The sequence below is a fragment of the Amphiprion ocellaris genome, chromosome 14, assembly GCF_022539595.1.
Source record: "Amphiprion ocellaris isolate individual 3 ecotype Okinawa chromosome 14, ASM2253959v1, whole genome shotgun sequence".
NCBI lineage: Eukaryota > Metazoa > Chordata > Actinopteri > Pomacentridae > Amphiprion > Amphiprion ocellaris.
Window position 1 is genome coordinate 21,540,014 of NC_072779.1, and position 16,855 is coordinate 21,556,868.

Below are 16,855 nucleotides of genomic sequence, written 5' to 3' on the forward strand. Positions count from 1 at the left end.
TGATGACTAGATTGGATGTGCAATCTGTACAGGATGTATAAACCAGCCTAAAGCAAGCTTAATTAAAAGAAAAGCAAAAATGCTTTTCCTGATTAGAGCTGCAGAGAAAGCACATCTGGAGAGAAGCTAACAGGAGCCAGCCCTCTATCGAGCTTTATAATAGAAATGTCTGCCAAATCACATTATTTTGTCGTGAACAAAAGTTATCATGTATATATGTATATCATGTATATGTATATCATGAAAGTCTTGAGTTGTCAATGACTCCTATAACTTTTCGCGTATTTTCATGTATAAAAACAATTGTGAATTTTATTTTTTTAACTCTTGGAAATTAAATATAAACCTGTGAAATAAGTGAAATTCATGCCCATGACTGAGAGGCTGAACAAAAACATTCACTTTTGTCACAACAACTGACAGGTTACCCATCAAATATTCTACCCAAAACAAAAAAGTCATATGAAAACAGCTGCCAGGAAGTGCTGCTCTGTGTGCAGACGCACTCCTCTTTGGCCTTATGTGACTGTGCGATTCTTGAGTTTCCACAACAAAACCTCTGTCTGACTCAAATTCTCCTTTGGCAAGATTTTTTATCATGGAAATGAAGTAAGATGTCTTCAGGCAGAAGGCCTAATGCCAAGGCTCAGCCAAGTTCTTAATCTGCTTCACTCCACTATACAGTGCACACATTGTGGATTTTTAGTGAAAAAAAAAAAAAAACTTCACCAGGTCCACCTCAGTGATGGATTTTTTTTTTTTTTTTAAATTTAATGCACCTATACAAGATGACAGACAAAATGTCCGTGTACAGCATCCACTGCTGAGTAAATAAGGAACATCCAAACAAAGATGGGCATCATGCAGCTGTAACATGCTTAGGAAACGCTATCTGAATGTTTTACTAGACAATAATGCTTTTATACATCTAAACTGATCTAGTATTTATGTCATGCCAGCATCATTTGTGGACAAAAATACAGAATGCATTCATTAAACAAGCAAACATGTTTGGTTGAGGCAAGATTATACAAATACTATACTGATTGACATGGGAAACAAATACTAAATAATTAATCCCTTAACAAACAAAGAAGATGCGAGTTTCCTTTGGGGTTCCATTCACTCAGGAGACGAGATGGAAGCCACGTAGAATACTAAAACCATACAGCAGCAAACACCCAGGCAAAACAAAGAGGCAAGGCTACTTGAAAGCATTATGAAAACCACAAAGGGTGAGACAGTCATGCTGTTCTGTGCCAGTACAGCAGCCAGCACACACAGCTGGGACAACAAAAGGAGAATCAATCTACTGACTAAAGACAATTCATATTAGCTCAAGAGATTCCTTTATGCATGCAGTGAGTGAGCGCATGGATTCTGTAGTGTAACCTGAGTTATATCAACAAATTACCTGCGGGTGAAGTAGGATAGAAGCTTTTTAGAAAACTTTCTTGCTCTGCCTTGTCAACAGCAGAGTGTAATAAATTTAGCTGACTGCTGACCCCTACTGGTTTCTTATCATAATGCCAAAGGGAAAAGGAAAGATCTAAATACAGTCTGTCGGATGATTACTCTAATCATTTTAACTCATTTTACTCAGCAATGCACTGCCAGAAAGCTGAAATTTAATAAACCAAAAAGTCAGAATTGAAACTGCAGAGGACTACACATCCTGATTTTAAAAACACCCAAAACACTGGATCCTACAGTTCCCAAAATAAGGATCTGCTGCATATTTCATCAGACTATTCAAAAAGGTTCTTGCAAATCACACATTTTCAGTTAATAAAGCAGGCGGTGAGCTGAAGATTTAAAGTCTCAAGCTGATGCCAAGATTACCAAGGTATCTACAGATTCCACAATAGACAACAGATCTTGGAGACTGCATCAACTGCATCAAAACAGCTGCTGCCAAAGCAAGGTGAGAATATGATAAAGTCAAAGTGGCAAAAGGTTCAGCTTGCGACTCCACAGGCAGTAAAGTCAGTGAAGGCCAGACTGCAGCAGCTCCTGAGCTCAAAATTAGACCTTTGAGTATCTTTAACCAGTTCTGAGGCGAGCCAATCTGAAATGAATGAGGTCGGTTTGTAGCTGACGGCGGTATTGAAGAAGCTATCAAACAAATGCAAATCATCAACCATCTCCATGTTATCAACAGCTAAACGAATTCTGCTTGATGTCAGTTGGAAGAGACGTGTGAGTCATACAAACCCCAATTCCAGTGAAGTTGAGATGTTGTGCCAAACGTAAATAAAAGCAGAATAAAATGACTTGCAAATCTTTTTCAACCTATATTCGATTGAATACACTACAAAGACAAAATATTTAATGTTGAAATTGATAAACTGTATTGTCTTTTGGCAAATATTCACTCGTTTTGAATTTGACGCCTACAACGTGCTCCAAAAAAAGCTGCGATAGGCATGTTTACCACTGCGTTACATCACCTTTCCCTTTAACAACACTCAATAAGTGTTTGAGAACTGAGGACACTAATTGTAAGTTTTGTAGGTAGAATTATTTCCCATTCTTGCTTGATGTACAACCTCAACTGCTCACCAATCTAGGGTTTCTGTTGTCATGTTTTGCGCTTCATAATGCGCCACACATTTTCAATGAGAGATGGGTCTGGGCTGGAGGCAGGCCACTCTTTTACTACAAAGCCACGCTGTTGTAACACATGCAGAATGTGGCACAGTGTTGTCTTGCTGAAAAAAACAGGAATGTCCCTGAAAAAGATGGTGTTTGGATGGCAGCACATGTTGCTCCAAAACCTGTATGTACCTTTCAGCATTAATGGTGCCTTCACAGATGTTCCCCATACCATGGGCACTAACACACCCCCATACCATCACAGATGCTGGCTTTAGAACTTTGCGTTGATAACAATCTGGATGGTCTTTTTCCTCTTTAGCCCAGAGGACACGACGCCCATGATTTCCGAAAACAATTTGAAATGTGACCTCGTCTGACCACAACAGGCTTTTCCACTTTGCATAAGTCCATCTCAGATGAGCTTGGGCCCATGGCCCTTTTGCTTTGAATGGCAGAATTTTAACTTACACTTGTAGATGTAGAGACAAACTGTGTTAACTGACAACGGTTTTCCAAGGTGTTCCTGAGCCTGCCTGATAATATCCTTTACAGAATGATGACAGTTTTTAATGCAATGCCCTCTGAGGGATTGAAGGTCACGGACATTCAGTGTTGGTTTTCAGTCTTGCCGCTTACATGCAAAGATTTCTCCACATTCTCTAAATCTTTCGATGATATTATAGACTGTAGAATGAAATCCCTAAATTCCTTGTAGTTCTACATTGAGAAACATTTTTCGTAAAGTGCTGGACTGTTTGCTTACACAGTTGTTCACAAAGTGGTGAACCTCGCCCATCCTTCCTTGTGAATGACTGAGCCTTTCAGGGATGCTCCTTTTACAGTACGTCCTCGGTTTACGATGCCCCCGACTTACGGCGATTCCTGGTTACGTCGCCATCTCCCATAAATTTATTAAGAATGTTTTGTTCCGTTATTCCAACATACGTCGTTTACGACATTAAAACAAATTTCGCTCAGTAACTAGTTGGCGAGTGGAGCAGACGAATACGTCGTCATGCAGCGCTATATGACAAAGACGGCTTTGTTTACATTCATCGGTTGTACACCACATACGTCACAGTATGCGAGTTCCAACTTGCGGCAAAAATCGAGTTACGCCGCATCGCAGGAACGGCATTCCAACTTAAGTCGAGGACCCCCTGTATACCTAATCATTACACTCACCTGTTTCCAGTTAACCTGTTCACCTGTGGAATGCTCCAAGAAGGTGTTTTCAAGCATTCCTCAACTTTCCCAGTCTTTTGTTGCCCCTGATCCAGCTTTTCTTGGAACGTGTTGCAAGCATCAAATTCAAAATGAGTGAATTTTGTAAGAACCAATATAGATTATCAGTTTGAACATTAAATATCTTGTCTTTGTAGTGTATTTGATTGAATATAGGTTGAAAAAGATGTACAAATCATTGTATTCTGTTTTTATCTACATTTTACACAACATCCCACCTTCATTGGAACTGGGGTTTGTGTGTCTGTGTTTACGAGCACCATCTCTCCATTGCTTCCCAACACTGCAGGGGAACAACTACAGAGAACATGCACCTTTGAAAAACAGTGAAGTTCAAAGCTTCACTGACTGCAGGATTGACATCTGTGGTGCAGTAATTTTGTACATCTACTTCCACATAGGGTCACACAATTATTGCCAAATTTACAATTAAATTAAATATGATCAATAATGACATCACAACTATTTATTACAATCTTTGATTGATTTCAGGGATAAATATATTTGTTAAACCTACACTTTTAAAAAAACAAAGAACTGCTTTGTCTTAGATGTTGTGCTACATTCTTACTAATATTCAACTCTTTGCTTCAAAATCAGACTGAAGTCATGACGGACACAATTCTCAGCACCCTATGAATGTCACTTGTTCAACATCACGTCCCCAATCCAAAATATGATTTTTGTCCTGCCCATCTACTCTGTGATGTATATCACCCTTCTACTCTGGACTGCAGTTGCAACATTCAGGAAATTTCTGCACAGGCTGTCACTGCAGGTGCATAGCAGCATAACCCCTCCTCAAAAGTAAGGCCAAAACATCTTGATCACTTCTGGTGGCTGGCTGTTAGTTTGGGAAGTACTTGATTTGATGTGTAATTCTATGAGCAGAACACGTACAGTCAGAGGTCAATAAATATTTGGACTTTGACACAATTTTCAGTATTTTGGCTTTGTACACCAACACATCTGGACTGTTTAATTTGAAACTGAACAGTCCAGATGTGCTTCAAGTGCAGACTGTCAGCTTTAATTTGAGGGTATTTACATCCAACTCAGGTAAACAGTGTAGGAATTACAACATTTTATTGGTGTCCTCCAACTTTTTAAAGGGACCAAAAGTAATTGGACAAAGTAACATAATCAGAAATCAAACTGTCAATTTTAATATTTGATTGCAAATCCTTTGCAGTCAATGACAGCCTGAAGTCTCAAAACAATAGACATCACCACACGCTGGGATTGGTCCCTGGTGATACTGTACCAGGCCTCTATTGCTGCTGTCTTCGGTTCCTGCTTGTTCTTGGAGCATTTTATCTTCAGTTTTGTCTTCAGCAAGTGAAATGCTAGCTCAACTGGAATTGGGTCAGGTGACTGACTTGGTCATTGCAGAAGATTCCACTTCTTTGCCTAAAAAACTCTTAGGTTGCTTTCACAGTATGTTTCAGGTCATTGTCCATCTGCACCCTGAAGCAATAAGTTTCAGTGAGTTCTGAAGCATTTGGTTGAATATGAGCAGATAATATTGCCCTAAACACTTCAGAATTTATCTTGCTGTTTTTGTCAGCAGTCACATCATCAATAAATATAAGAGATCCAGTTCCACTGGCAGCCATACATGCCAACATCACCATACTACCAGCACCATGCTTCACTGATGAGCTGGTATGCTTTGGATCTTGAACAGTTCTTTCCCTTCTCTAGACTCTTCTCTTACCATCATTCTGGTACAAGTTGATCTTTGTCTCATCTGTCCATAGGATCTTGTTCCAGAACTGCACAGGCTCTTTTAGATGTTTTTTGGCAAACTCTAATCTGGTCTTCCTGTTTTTGAGGCTCACAAATGGTTTACACCTTGTGGTGAACCCTCTGTATTCACTCTGGTGAAGTCTTCTGTTAAATGTTGACTTCTACTTCATGGAAAGGATTCTTGATCTGGCCAACTGTTGTGGAGGGGTTTTTGTTGATCAGGGAAAGGATTCTTCTGTCATCCACCACATGTTTCTGTGATCTTCCGGGTCTTTTGGCATTGCTGAGCTCACCAGGTCGTTTTTTTCTTTTTAAGAATGTACAGTTGATTTGGCCACAACTTGTGTTTTTGCGTTCTCTCTGATGGGTCTGTTTTGACTTTTCAGCCTAACGACGGCTTGCACCACTGATAGTGCCATGCTCTGTGGACTTTATATTGAGAGTTGACCTCACCAGATTCCGAATGCAAATACCACACTTGAAATGAATTCTAGACCGTTTATCTGCTCCTTGTAAACGAAATAATGACACCTGGCCATGGAACAGCTGAGCAGACAATTGTTCAATTATTTTTGGTCCCTTATAAAGGTGGAGTGCACATATACAATGTTAGAACTCCTACACCATTCAGCTGATTTGGATGAAAATGCCTTCAAATTAAAGCTGAAAGTCTGCACTTAAAGCACATCTTGATTGCTTCATTTCATATCCTATGTCCAAATATTTATGGTCCTGACTGTATTTTACATATCACTATAGCAGTCGATCATGTTCATTGAATTGAAGATCATAATCAAGATCACTCTTTAATGAACTGTGCAGCCCTTGTGTCACCAAACTTTTAAAACTACATTGGTGATGCACACGTTACTCTAAATGCAATCAGTCCTGCCTCAGCTCCAGTTCTTCATCTGTTTGCAGAAATGTGATACGCCTAGACATGATTGTGGAGTAGAAAGTCAGAAGACAAGCTTCAAGACTGTACCTGGATTGTACCAAAGTCCACGTTTTCATAATGGAAGTGTGCGCACTCTGCCAGTTTTGGGAAGTGGCCCTTGGTGAAGCAAAGTCTGTAAATGTAACACACACATACACAGTTTAGTTAGCACTTCATCCTCTGCCCATGGTAACACCTTGGAGTGTGTGTGACTAGCATAAGAGGCAGAGGGCAACGCTAACGGAGGGAGTGAAAGGAGGAGGAAGGCACAGAAATAGACTCAGGGAATGGAAGGAACTCGAGCAGCAAACAGAGGCGATAAACAGCCAGTTAAGAGCAATAAATAGAGACGAACAGAGAGAAGGAGAGATGTGAGAGGATTGTGTATGTATGAGTTTGCCTACTCACTTTTTGACATTCTTGACCTTCATGCTGGCTGTGCTGCTGCTGCAAGAACGCATGAGGGGCTCTGTCCTCAGCTCAGGGATCTCTGCGCTCCTCGCCTAAAAACCACAACACACAAACATCAGCGACCCAGCTGGTGTGTACAAACAAATCTCTGCAACTGTTACTCTGTGGCTTTGCAGAGGCATTCACACAAGTGACAGACTTCAAGTATGTTGAGAGTCTGCTCGGTGTAAACACCACTGATTTCTTTAGGGTAAATTGTAGAAACTGTCTGACTTAATTTATCATGCCTGGCTTATGTAAAAAACTGTACAGTATATCCAGGGGTTAAAGTGGGCTGTAGCCCACCGGAGTAGAGCTCAGCTTTCTGATACACAAATCGCATCCTCATGGAGGTCAGTTTTACACATAGTCTATGGTCTTACAATATTATAGAAATCTGCTTTCAGATTCAGTCTTGCACTGAACATAGCACGGTGTCTTCTTGTCTTTGACTTTATTAAACAGCTGCAGCATCAAAGCAGAAAGATCCTGGGAAAGTCTGCAGTTTGCCTATGAGTGAAACAGTAGCAGTAATTTCTTCTGATGTGTCATTGTGATCCAACTTATCCTTATTAAGAAAAATGTTTTTCTATAATCAAACAGCTGACTGGCTCTGCAGTTGAAATAATTTGGAACAAAGCAAGATGAATTAGGATGAATACAAGCAAAATTATTATTATTTTTTTATTTTAAGCAAAAATCCAAAAGTAGTTTCCTATAATATCTTGCGTATCAGGTGGATCATTACCGAGAGCTTTAAAGGGAGTTTTCAGTTTTCACAATTTAATGGAATATCTGCGGCACTGCATTAATACAAGCAAGAAAATTTCTCTAAAAACTTCAGTAAATTTAAAAAAGGCAACAGTCGGTATAATAATGAACAGTTCCTAAGCCACTATGTTCTTGTAGATACTGAATATTCAGACTTGTACATTTGGGATGTGGTACTATCCTATTGTCTGTTGGAACTTCACATTGCTCCGTGGTGGTGAACTCTCTATTCTTCATTGAAAATGCATGGTACAAAAAGCAAAAAAAATAAAATAGATTTGATAATGATAATCTTTGTATGTGGTTATTTAGATAATTACATTAATTTGAGCCATTTGGCTTTGATAATGGAGGTGAAAGGAACTTTGAATTTGTCTGAAAAATGACATTTAGAAGTTTTAACTGCAAAATTTCTTTTCCAAACAAGAAATGTAATAACTCTAGACAATCCACTTTCACTGAATACAATGTGTAGTTTTCAGTGGAACTACTTTCTCACTGCACAAGTGCTCCCCTCATCACAAAAAAACCCTTCAATTTAACCCCTGAATGGCTTCTACTGCTTGATTATTTAAAGCTGAGCTGAGCCATCACCTGCTGAAGAAAGTAGATGATTGCTTTCCCACACATTCACAAGCACCGTTACGTGAAGCTTTTAAGCTGGACAACAATATGGCATTATGAGTACCAGTCTCCTTTTTCCTCCAGCTATATTCCCTTCCTTCACATCGCTTTACACCTGCACGTTCCTGTCTGAGGCTTGACTTGCTGCACTTGTTTCCATATCGACGAGGACAATAACAGCAGATTGACTCCTTAAGCTGCTCAGTGGAGAGGAAATCCGGCTGCAGATACCAACAGTGCAGGTTCTGATTCACAGTTTAGCTTTGCAGCACTGGACGTAAGTATTGTCTGTGGCAAGACCGTATCCCTCTTTAATGATATTTCTCAAAGTCACCATGTTGTATTTACTTTGTCTATTTTGAATAACTGGCTATTTTGCGTGGTCACTATTAGAGTCTTACAGACCAAGACAAACAAACACAGTTCTTGTATTTCCTGCAGAGTGTTTCTATCACCATCACAGTTCAACTGATAGTAACACAAAGACAACACCTGGCTCTGCCATGGCTTCACACAATGAAGATCTGTGCCAGTCCTCGAGGAGGCAACATGGGCTAGTTAAAAGTTAATCAGTATTTCATGACCACAGTAGGAAACAATAACAGAGTCTCCCACCAGGTAACAGACAATTTTTGTCTGAAAAAAAGAGCTGAAAAAGCTCAGATGGAGCTTTGTGGAACTGGTCAGCATGATTGTTTTCAACCCAAATGAAAAGTGTTGGCTTTCTCTAGTAGTACCAAGCTGTAGCGACGTCTAGCGGCAATGCTCAGACTGTAGCTCAGGCTTCTGTTTGGTCTATTCCCGTGACACACTCCAGAACACAAAAACATGTGACACATACTTGTTTGTACTTATGTGAAGTACATCACAGGCCAAACACAGAAGAAGTATAAATAAAACAATTCCAGTTACTGCTTCACTGCAAAAGCTGAAAGCAGGTATAGCACTGAACATCACCCTTTTTCTCACCAGAAACCTTTACTCGGATCCTGCAACAGTACCCTGGGATACATTTTCAGACAGAAAAACACCTGGCTACCATTATCTCTGCGGCAAGGTCTTTCTGCACAATCTTATTCCACAAACAGCCATCAGCTCAGCATGTGTAACACAGATTGTTGTCTGAAACATCACATTCAGTTTAGTTTGATATATATTTCTGCATTTACTGCTGCTGATTCGCACATGATTTTTCAATGTACTGTTTGTTAGCTAGCATGGAGTCAGTGACTTTGGAGATGGAAGTGTTGGACACCAATGAAAGACAAAATCTGTAAGAAAACTGCACTGAAGAGCTGCTGGCAAAGTGTCATTTAAATAAGATAAAAACTAGGTGGCCGAGAATTGTTGACGTTTACTGTAGTCAGCATGTGACTTGAAACCCAGCCAGTCATTGACAGTAAAGGTGCTATGCAGATGAGGTTAGGTGTTTAAGCTGGCTGAGCCTTCCTGTACCCCCTCTGTCCAAGGTGTTACCTGGACAAAGCTGACACAGGCGACAGCCGTTGTTAAGATGCAGCACTCATTTTAACTGTTCATTATACAAAAGGCCAGCAAGGACTATTGGAGTAATTAATTTGTTGATCAACAGTAAAAATAATGAACACTGGCGGGCTATTTTGACAATCAATTCATTGTTAAAGACATCTCTCCGACACGAATGCCAAACATGGTTTCAGCTTCTGACTACAAAGGATTTGCTGCTTCATTCTGGTTTATGTTATGATAAAGTGAATATCTGGTTGCTGGGACTACTGGTCAGGTAAATTAAGACGCCAACTTGGACAATTAACCCTAACAGCCTGAAAGGCACACCTTGCCTCCTAATTCATATCCCTTCTTGTCAGTTAAATAGTGCTCAAAGTATTGACTATTTAATTGCACGGTGCAACACATATCAAATGAACCAACTCAACCTTTCCAGCAATGCCAGTTGCTTGTCTGTGCAACAAAGATCTGGTTTTTAAAATAAAAAAAAAAACTTACATCAAATTTAATTTTACTCATGAACTGCTCAGATATGGATCTAAATATGTTAATATCGATGCTATGCAATCAGATGTGATGTGTTAGTATCATATCACAAGAGAGAGAAAGCAGCAGTCATAAAGGAGCATTCCTACCAATTTCTTACTTCTAGTCCCTATCATGTCATGATGCCAGCCTCCTGCATACAGAAATAAACAGCCGAACTAGGTCTGGCATTACATCCCACTCTCTATGAAAAATAAAAGATATAGGTTTAACTATATTCGCTTTTCATTGCAAGGATTTAAAAGTTGTGGTCAAAAGACATATGCAGTTCATATGCGCGCATGTAGGCAGGGACTATCTGGGGGTCCCTTGTTTTGGGTGATCCTTTTTGCCACCTCTGCAGTAAGCTACAGTATATGAACATGTTAACAAATAAAATAACTTGTTTTTTAGATCTAGTTGCCCACTATCATTTTTTTGTTATTGCCTAATTCCAGACAATCTCCTGAACACAATTACAAAAAAATATCTCTACTGCCAGCAGTTTATGGTGAGATACATGGAAACATATAGGAATTTTATAAAGAGATATTATTCTCTTGATATTAGGAGTCTGAAAGTCTGCAAAGTGGTGTCACGCCAAATGATGGCAGATCGATATAGCCTCTACTGTTCTGAATTTTATCATTATGTTGCGGGGATTAATGACAGTGTTTGTGCTTTTGTGCATTGCCCTGCAGTCAAAAAAGCAAATGATCTACTCTACACAGTGCAACAGGGCGTTGTGTGACAGCTTACACTAAGTTGCTTAGCGCTTCTCATCACCTCCTCAAACCACCAGAGACATACATAATACATGCCACTCCAGTGCACAGTCCCCCTCGTATCAAATATTGAACAAAGAATAGCAGACGTGCAGTATTAAAAGCCCCGCCTCAGTGATCAATATTCATCAGCCTGGTGAGATTGTTGTTTCTCTTTCTCTCTGTTGCCCGATCGAAGTGAGCACTTGCGATAGGGCTCTAACCACGCGCCGACCACGGGTGGCTCGGCATGTTACCATGGAGACGGCCTCATTTTCACCGTGCTGTTGATGCAAGAAGCAAGACCCAAACCAAAAAAGGGAGGAAAGGAAATAATGAATGATGCTGTCTGGTGAATGAGCTCCGGAGCTTTACAGATGAGCTGAAATAAATAGATGACAGACACAGGAATAAACAGACAGTGGGTAGATGACTGATTTCTGTAAAGAGTTTGGAGTAGGGTAGTTTTAGGACACCAACAAGCATCTGCATTAATCATGAATGTGTGACTGTGCTTCAGGAGCAGAGGAGACACATTTTTGATAGGAGAGAAAGACACAACTAATCAACCCATTGGCTTGACTACTGACACTGATAAGAATGTGATAGGTAACAAACACGCTGATCAGGACGGTGTGGGGTTACCACTGAGTCAGGAATGACGGTCAGCATGAACTTTTATAGTCCTGAGATGACTGCAGAAGTAATGAGGGCAACTTTACTGAAGAATGCTGCGAAACAAATAGCCAGTAGTCTAGCTCAACCTGTTGGTGTGATCGTCCTTCATGTGATTCTTCTCAAGGTTTTACAGATTACATTTTACAAAAACAGACTCAACATGCTGGCACAGATGGCACATGCGAAAGGTTTATGCATTTTTCTGCAGATCATACTGTTTTGTTTAATTCTTTCCCACAGATAACTGGGTTTGCTTTTGGTACAGTTTTGTCTAAAGCTGTTATTATTAAGCTGTTTTCCTGAATCTCCGTCTCTTGATTGGTAATCGCGACCGAGCAAAGGATCCTCTCCTTCTGCTATCTTCTTCTTCTTCTTTTCCTTTCGGCTTCTCCCTTCAGGGGTCGCCACATCTGCTTCCATCTACCTCCAACTCTGCCTCCTGTCTTCTCCTCAGTGCCACTGTCTCGAAACATCGCTGGTCTCACCACCGTTTTGCACACTTTTCCTTTCATTTTTGCTCATAATCTTTTATATCACATCACTCCAGGCACTTTTCTCCACCCGTTCCAACCTGCTTGCACACACTTCTTCACCTCTTTTCCACACTCTCCATTGCTCTGGACTGTTGACCCTAAGCACTTAAAATACTCCACCTTCTTTATCTCTACTCCCTGTAACGTCACCCTTCCACTTGGGTCGCTCTAACTCACACACATGTATTCTGTCTTGCGGTGGCTAACCTTCATTCCTCTCCTTTCCGAGGCATACCTCCACCTCTCTAGATTTTCCTCCATCTGCTCCCTGCTCTCAATACAGATCACAATGTCATCTGCACACATCATAGTCCGTGGAGGTTCCTGTCTAACCTCATCTGTCAGCCTGTCCATCACCATAGTGAACAAGAAGGGGCTCAGAGCTGATCCTTGATGCAGTCCCACCTCTACCTTGAACTCCTCTGTCACACCTCATACTTAAATACATAAATACTGCATCTGTAGTACTCTTTCTTGGCATGAATCCATACCTCCTTAGTCTCCACTACTCTTTCCCGTAACGTCATAACTTCATTGTATGGCTCATCAACTTTACTCCACTGTAGTTGCCTCAACTCTCCACATCTCCCTTGTTTTTAAAAATCAACACCAGCACACTGCTCCTCCATTCCTCAGGCATTTTCTCACTCTTTAAGATCTTCTGAACTTCCTAGTCAGAAACTCAACTACCGCCTCTGCTAGACACCTCCATACCTCCGCAGGTATATCATCAGGACCAACTGTCTCTCCACTCTTCACTGTCCTCAATGCCCTCCACACTTCACCCTTGCTAGTCTTTGCTATTTCCTGGTCCACAACAGTCACCTCTTCTACTCTTTATTCTCTCTCATTTTCCTCATTCATCACCTCTTCAAAGTACTTTTTTCATCTTCCCTTCACACTTCTGGCACCTGTCAATACATGTCCATCTCTATCCTCAATCACTACCTGCTGCACGTCCTTCCCACCTCTATGTCTCCCTCCTTACTGTCCAACCTAGCATACAAGTCATTCATCGTAAGCCCTTTGTTTGGCCTTTCCACCTCTACTTTCACCTTACGCTGCACCTTCCTGTAGTCCTGTCTACTATCTTCAGTCTTCTCAAAGTCCCACTAGTTCTTAGCTAACCTCTTTCTCTGTAGACACGCCTGCACTTCCTCATTCCATCACTAAGTCTCCTTATCTATTTTCCTTCCAGATGACACACCAAGTACTCTCCTACTTGTCTCCCTGATCCATTAGCTGTAGTTGTCCAGTCATCTGGAAGCACCTCCTGACCACCCAGAACCTGCCTCAACTCCTCCCTGAAAACCATGCAATACTTCCTTTATCAGCTTCCACCATTTTGTCCTCTGCTCTGCCTTTGCCTTCTTCATCTTCCTCACCACTAGTGTCATCCTACACACCACCCTCCTATGCTGTCTGGCTACACTCTCACCTACCACTACTTTGCAGTCACTAATCTCCTTCAGATTACACCGTCTATACAAGATGTAGTCTACTTGTGTGCTCCTACTTCTGCCCTTGTAAGTCACCCTATGTTCCTGCCTCTTCTGGAAGAAAGTATTCGCTACAGCCATTTCCTTCCCTTTTACAAAGTCTACCACCATCTGTCCTTCTGCGTTCCTATCCTGGATACTTAACCTGCCTATCACTTTTTACCTCTAGAATATTCCTAATAAACTCCTCTTTCAAGATAACTCAATTTCTCTTCCTATCCATGCCATGATAAAACAGCTTGAACCCTGCTCCTAAATTTCTGTCTTTGCTACCTTTCCACCCAGTCTCCTGAACACACAGTATATCCACTTTCCTCCTCTGTATCATGTCAACCAACTCTCTACCTTTTCCTGTCATAGTCCTAACATTCAAAGATGCTACTCTCAGTCCTAAACTCTTGACTTTCCTATCCTCTCTGCCTACAAACACGCCTTCCTCCTCTCCTTCTCTATCAAGAGTAGCCCAATTTTCACCAGCACCCAGTGGGTCAACAGCACCAATGGTGGTTGTTGTTAACTCGGGCCCTGACCGATCCAGTATGGAAGTCGTAGGATTGATTTGCATATTTATTTTGGCATAGGATTTACGTCGGGTGCCCTACCTGACACAATAAATTTAAATGCGCACGTTTTTCCGGGCTTGGGACCAGGACACGGAGGACACTGGCTTGTGCCCCTTTGAGGCTGCATTTTCCCCCTTGAGGCTGCAATATCCTCCCCTTCTGCTATTGATGTGTTATATTTGTTTAAAAATCCTCATCATGGTGTGAATCAATAAGCGATAATGGTTAGAAAAGTACTTGTTAAAAATTTCCAGTTTTCTTGAGAATTTGGATCAAGCAAAGATACCCTTGCTAATTTTATGTTCTGTTAATTATCTGTTTCAATTGCAGTGTTCACCTTCCTTTATGCAAATGCTCCACCCAAACAATTCCCCCATCACTTTTTAGAATGAGCATTGTCACTACATCCTGTATTTATCTCTGCAGAAGGCAGCTGTGATTGATTTAAAGAAATACTAATACGCCAGACCTTTTTATCCCCTTAAGCAAAATGATACTGAGATGCAGTCAGATCATTGTACACAGTGCAGTGTCAGCATCAGACAACAGTCTAGCTATGTGAGACTATACTAAAATAGACAGTTGTTGTGGGTTTTGTATCACTTATTGGTTGAAAGCATATTATCTTTCTCTGGAACAATTGAACCAATTCTATCTTAAGCTTTTTTCTTTGGCTTGAGAACTTGATTTTTCTGGATTTAGAAAAAAATGTTTAAGAGAGTCCTTCAGTTGATTTTACAAGGGATGACACTGTGATTATTTCATAGATGACAACTTTTCTGGTTAAGAGTATTGTCTGACAAGCAAGCCTTACTGAAATGCTTTGTTTTGCCATTCCAAAAAAACACCCTTTTACTGATATTCTGTACATAGGGAATGAGAAGGCTGCAGGGTGATTATTCAACAGATGACGTCAAGAATGCATGGGTGTGTTTTGAGTGGGTGGTAAAAAAAAAAGAAATATATGTACATCTCTGCTATACCACTGAATAATGTTTCCAATACATATTGGAAAAAATGCATGTCTTACCATTGCACTGATAGTCTCCTCCCAGTCAGGTCTCTCTCTGGGATGGATGTGAGCCAGTTCAGGCACAATGTCGTCGTCCTCCAGATGACGTCCAGGCCTTAGGCCCCTACACAGACACAGAAACTTAATTTATCATAATATCACTGCTTTGTAATTAACAACTACTTTCAATAGTAACTCAGGTAACAAACCAAAGTATCAGATGAGTCAATCGCAACTGAAGGGACTGCCAGAGGGTTAAAAAGCAATATAAACTGGCATTGAGTATTTAGAAACTGAAATAATACAAGTCATTTTGTTTACATTTTAATGATTTACTCTGCAGTGGACGAGAATAGGAAGCTTTTGTATTTTGATACACACCATGAATGGACAAGCTATTTTAGCCTGTTAAACAACCATATAAAAAGTTATTCTAACCTTACGACCATCTCCTGAAATGGGAGGATCTGCTACTTGTCTCTATTTTATGTCACTGTACATTGGGTATCTATGGATTCCTTCCTGCTGCTCAGATACAACAAGTAGTGTACATAATGTCTTTGCCATCTTTCAGACAAACAATGAACCATTTAATTAAGAAAATAATCAGTAGACTGAAAAAAATCCCATTTCAAGTTGTGTTGAACATATTGTAACCAGGAAATAAAACAGGGCACAAACGCTGGATAACTAGATAGCGTCAACTCAAAAGTAAATTTGAGTTAAGTTTGCTTTCATAGAACAACTTAAAATCGATGGGACATTCAGACAGACGTCTCATCAACTTCAAAGACTGCCCTTGTTTGAGAGGCTGAGAGCAGCAGAGAAATGAAACAGATTTGCACAGACCCACACAGACACGCAAATTCTGTTAAAGGTGCTTTTAACCATCATCCTGAATTCAGTAGTGATGCTCCATCTATGTGAGTCTAATAAACTACAGCAGACAACAGAGGAAATTGAAAGAGGAGTTCCATTTTGAGGAGAATGGAAGCATCTGACGCAGCTACAATTACATCAAGGCAGAGACAACAATGTCTCTGCCTTGATGTAATTGGACTTAAGGGCCAGGAACGTCGAGTCAAGATGCAGGGAAGTAAGGTTTAGTAATGAGTAATTCCCTGTAATCCCTGCCCTCCCAAACCATTGTACACTACTACTCACCAAACCTACTTTACTTCATCATTCATCATATTATGACCCTTTTCTTCTGAGTAGTAATTTCATGTAAACCAAGAGATAATAATAATAATAATAATAATAATAATAATAATAATAATAAAATAGACTAACCAGTATAATAAAATTACATTATATTTACTAATTTTCCAGTTTGTCTTTATAGATATTAGAAATTCACTTCAGGGGTGCAAAAATATAACTGCACCACACCAATATCCATTGCATCTAAAGTATTTG

At 40.3% G+C, this 16,855-nt stretch overlaps 1 protein-coding gene across 5 annotated transcripts in view; it reads right to left on the reverse strand.

The window, feature by feature from the left end:
• Nucleotides 1-16,855, reverse strand: part of arhgap32b (Rho GTPase activating protein 32b) — a 123,930-nt gene that overhangs the window by 61,313 nt on the left and 45,762 nt on the right. For all 5 annotated transcript variants that reach the window (XM_055017200.1, XM_055017199.1, XM_023273370.3 and 2 more), the window contains exons 3-5: nucleotides 15,455-15,560; nucleotides 6,938-7,032; nucleotides 6,578-6,662 (exon numbers count right to left, since the gene is read on the reverse strand). In XM_055017200.1, coding sequence (XP_054873175.1) covers nucleotides 6,578-6,662; nucleotides 6,938-7,032; nucleotides 15,455-15,560 — 286 coding nt within the window. The remainder of the gene's footprint in view (nucleotides 1-6,577; nucleotides 6,663-6,937; nucleotides 7,033-15,454; nucleotides 15,561-16,855) is intronic.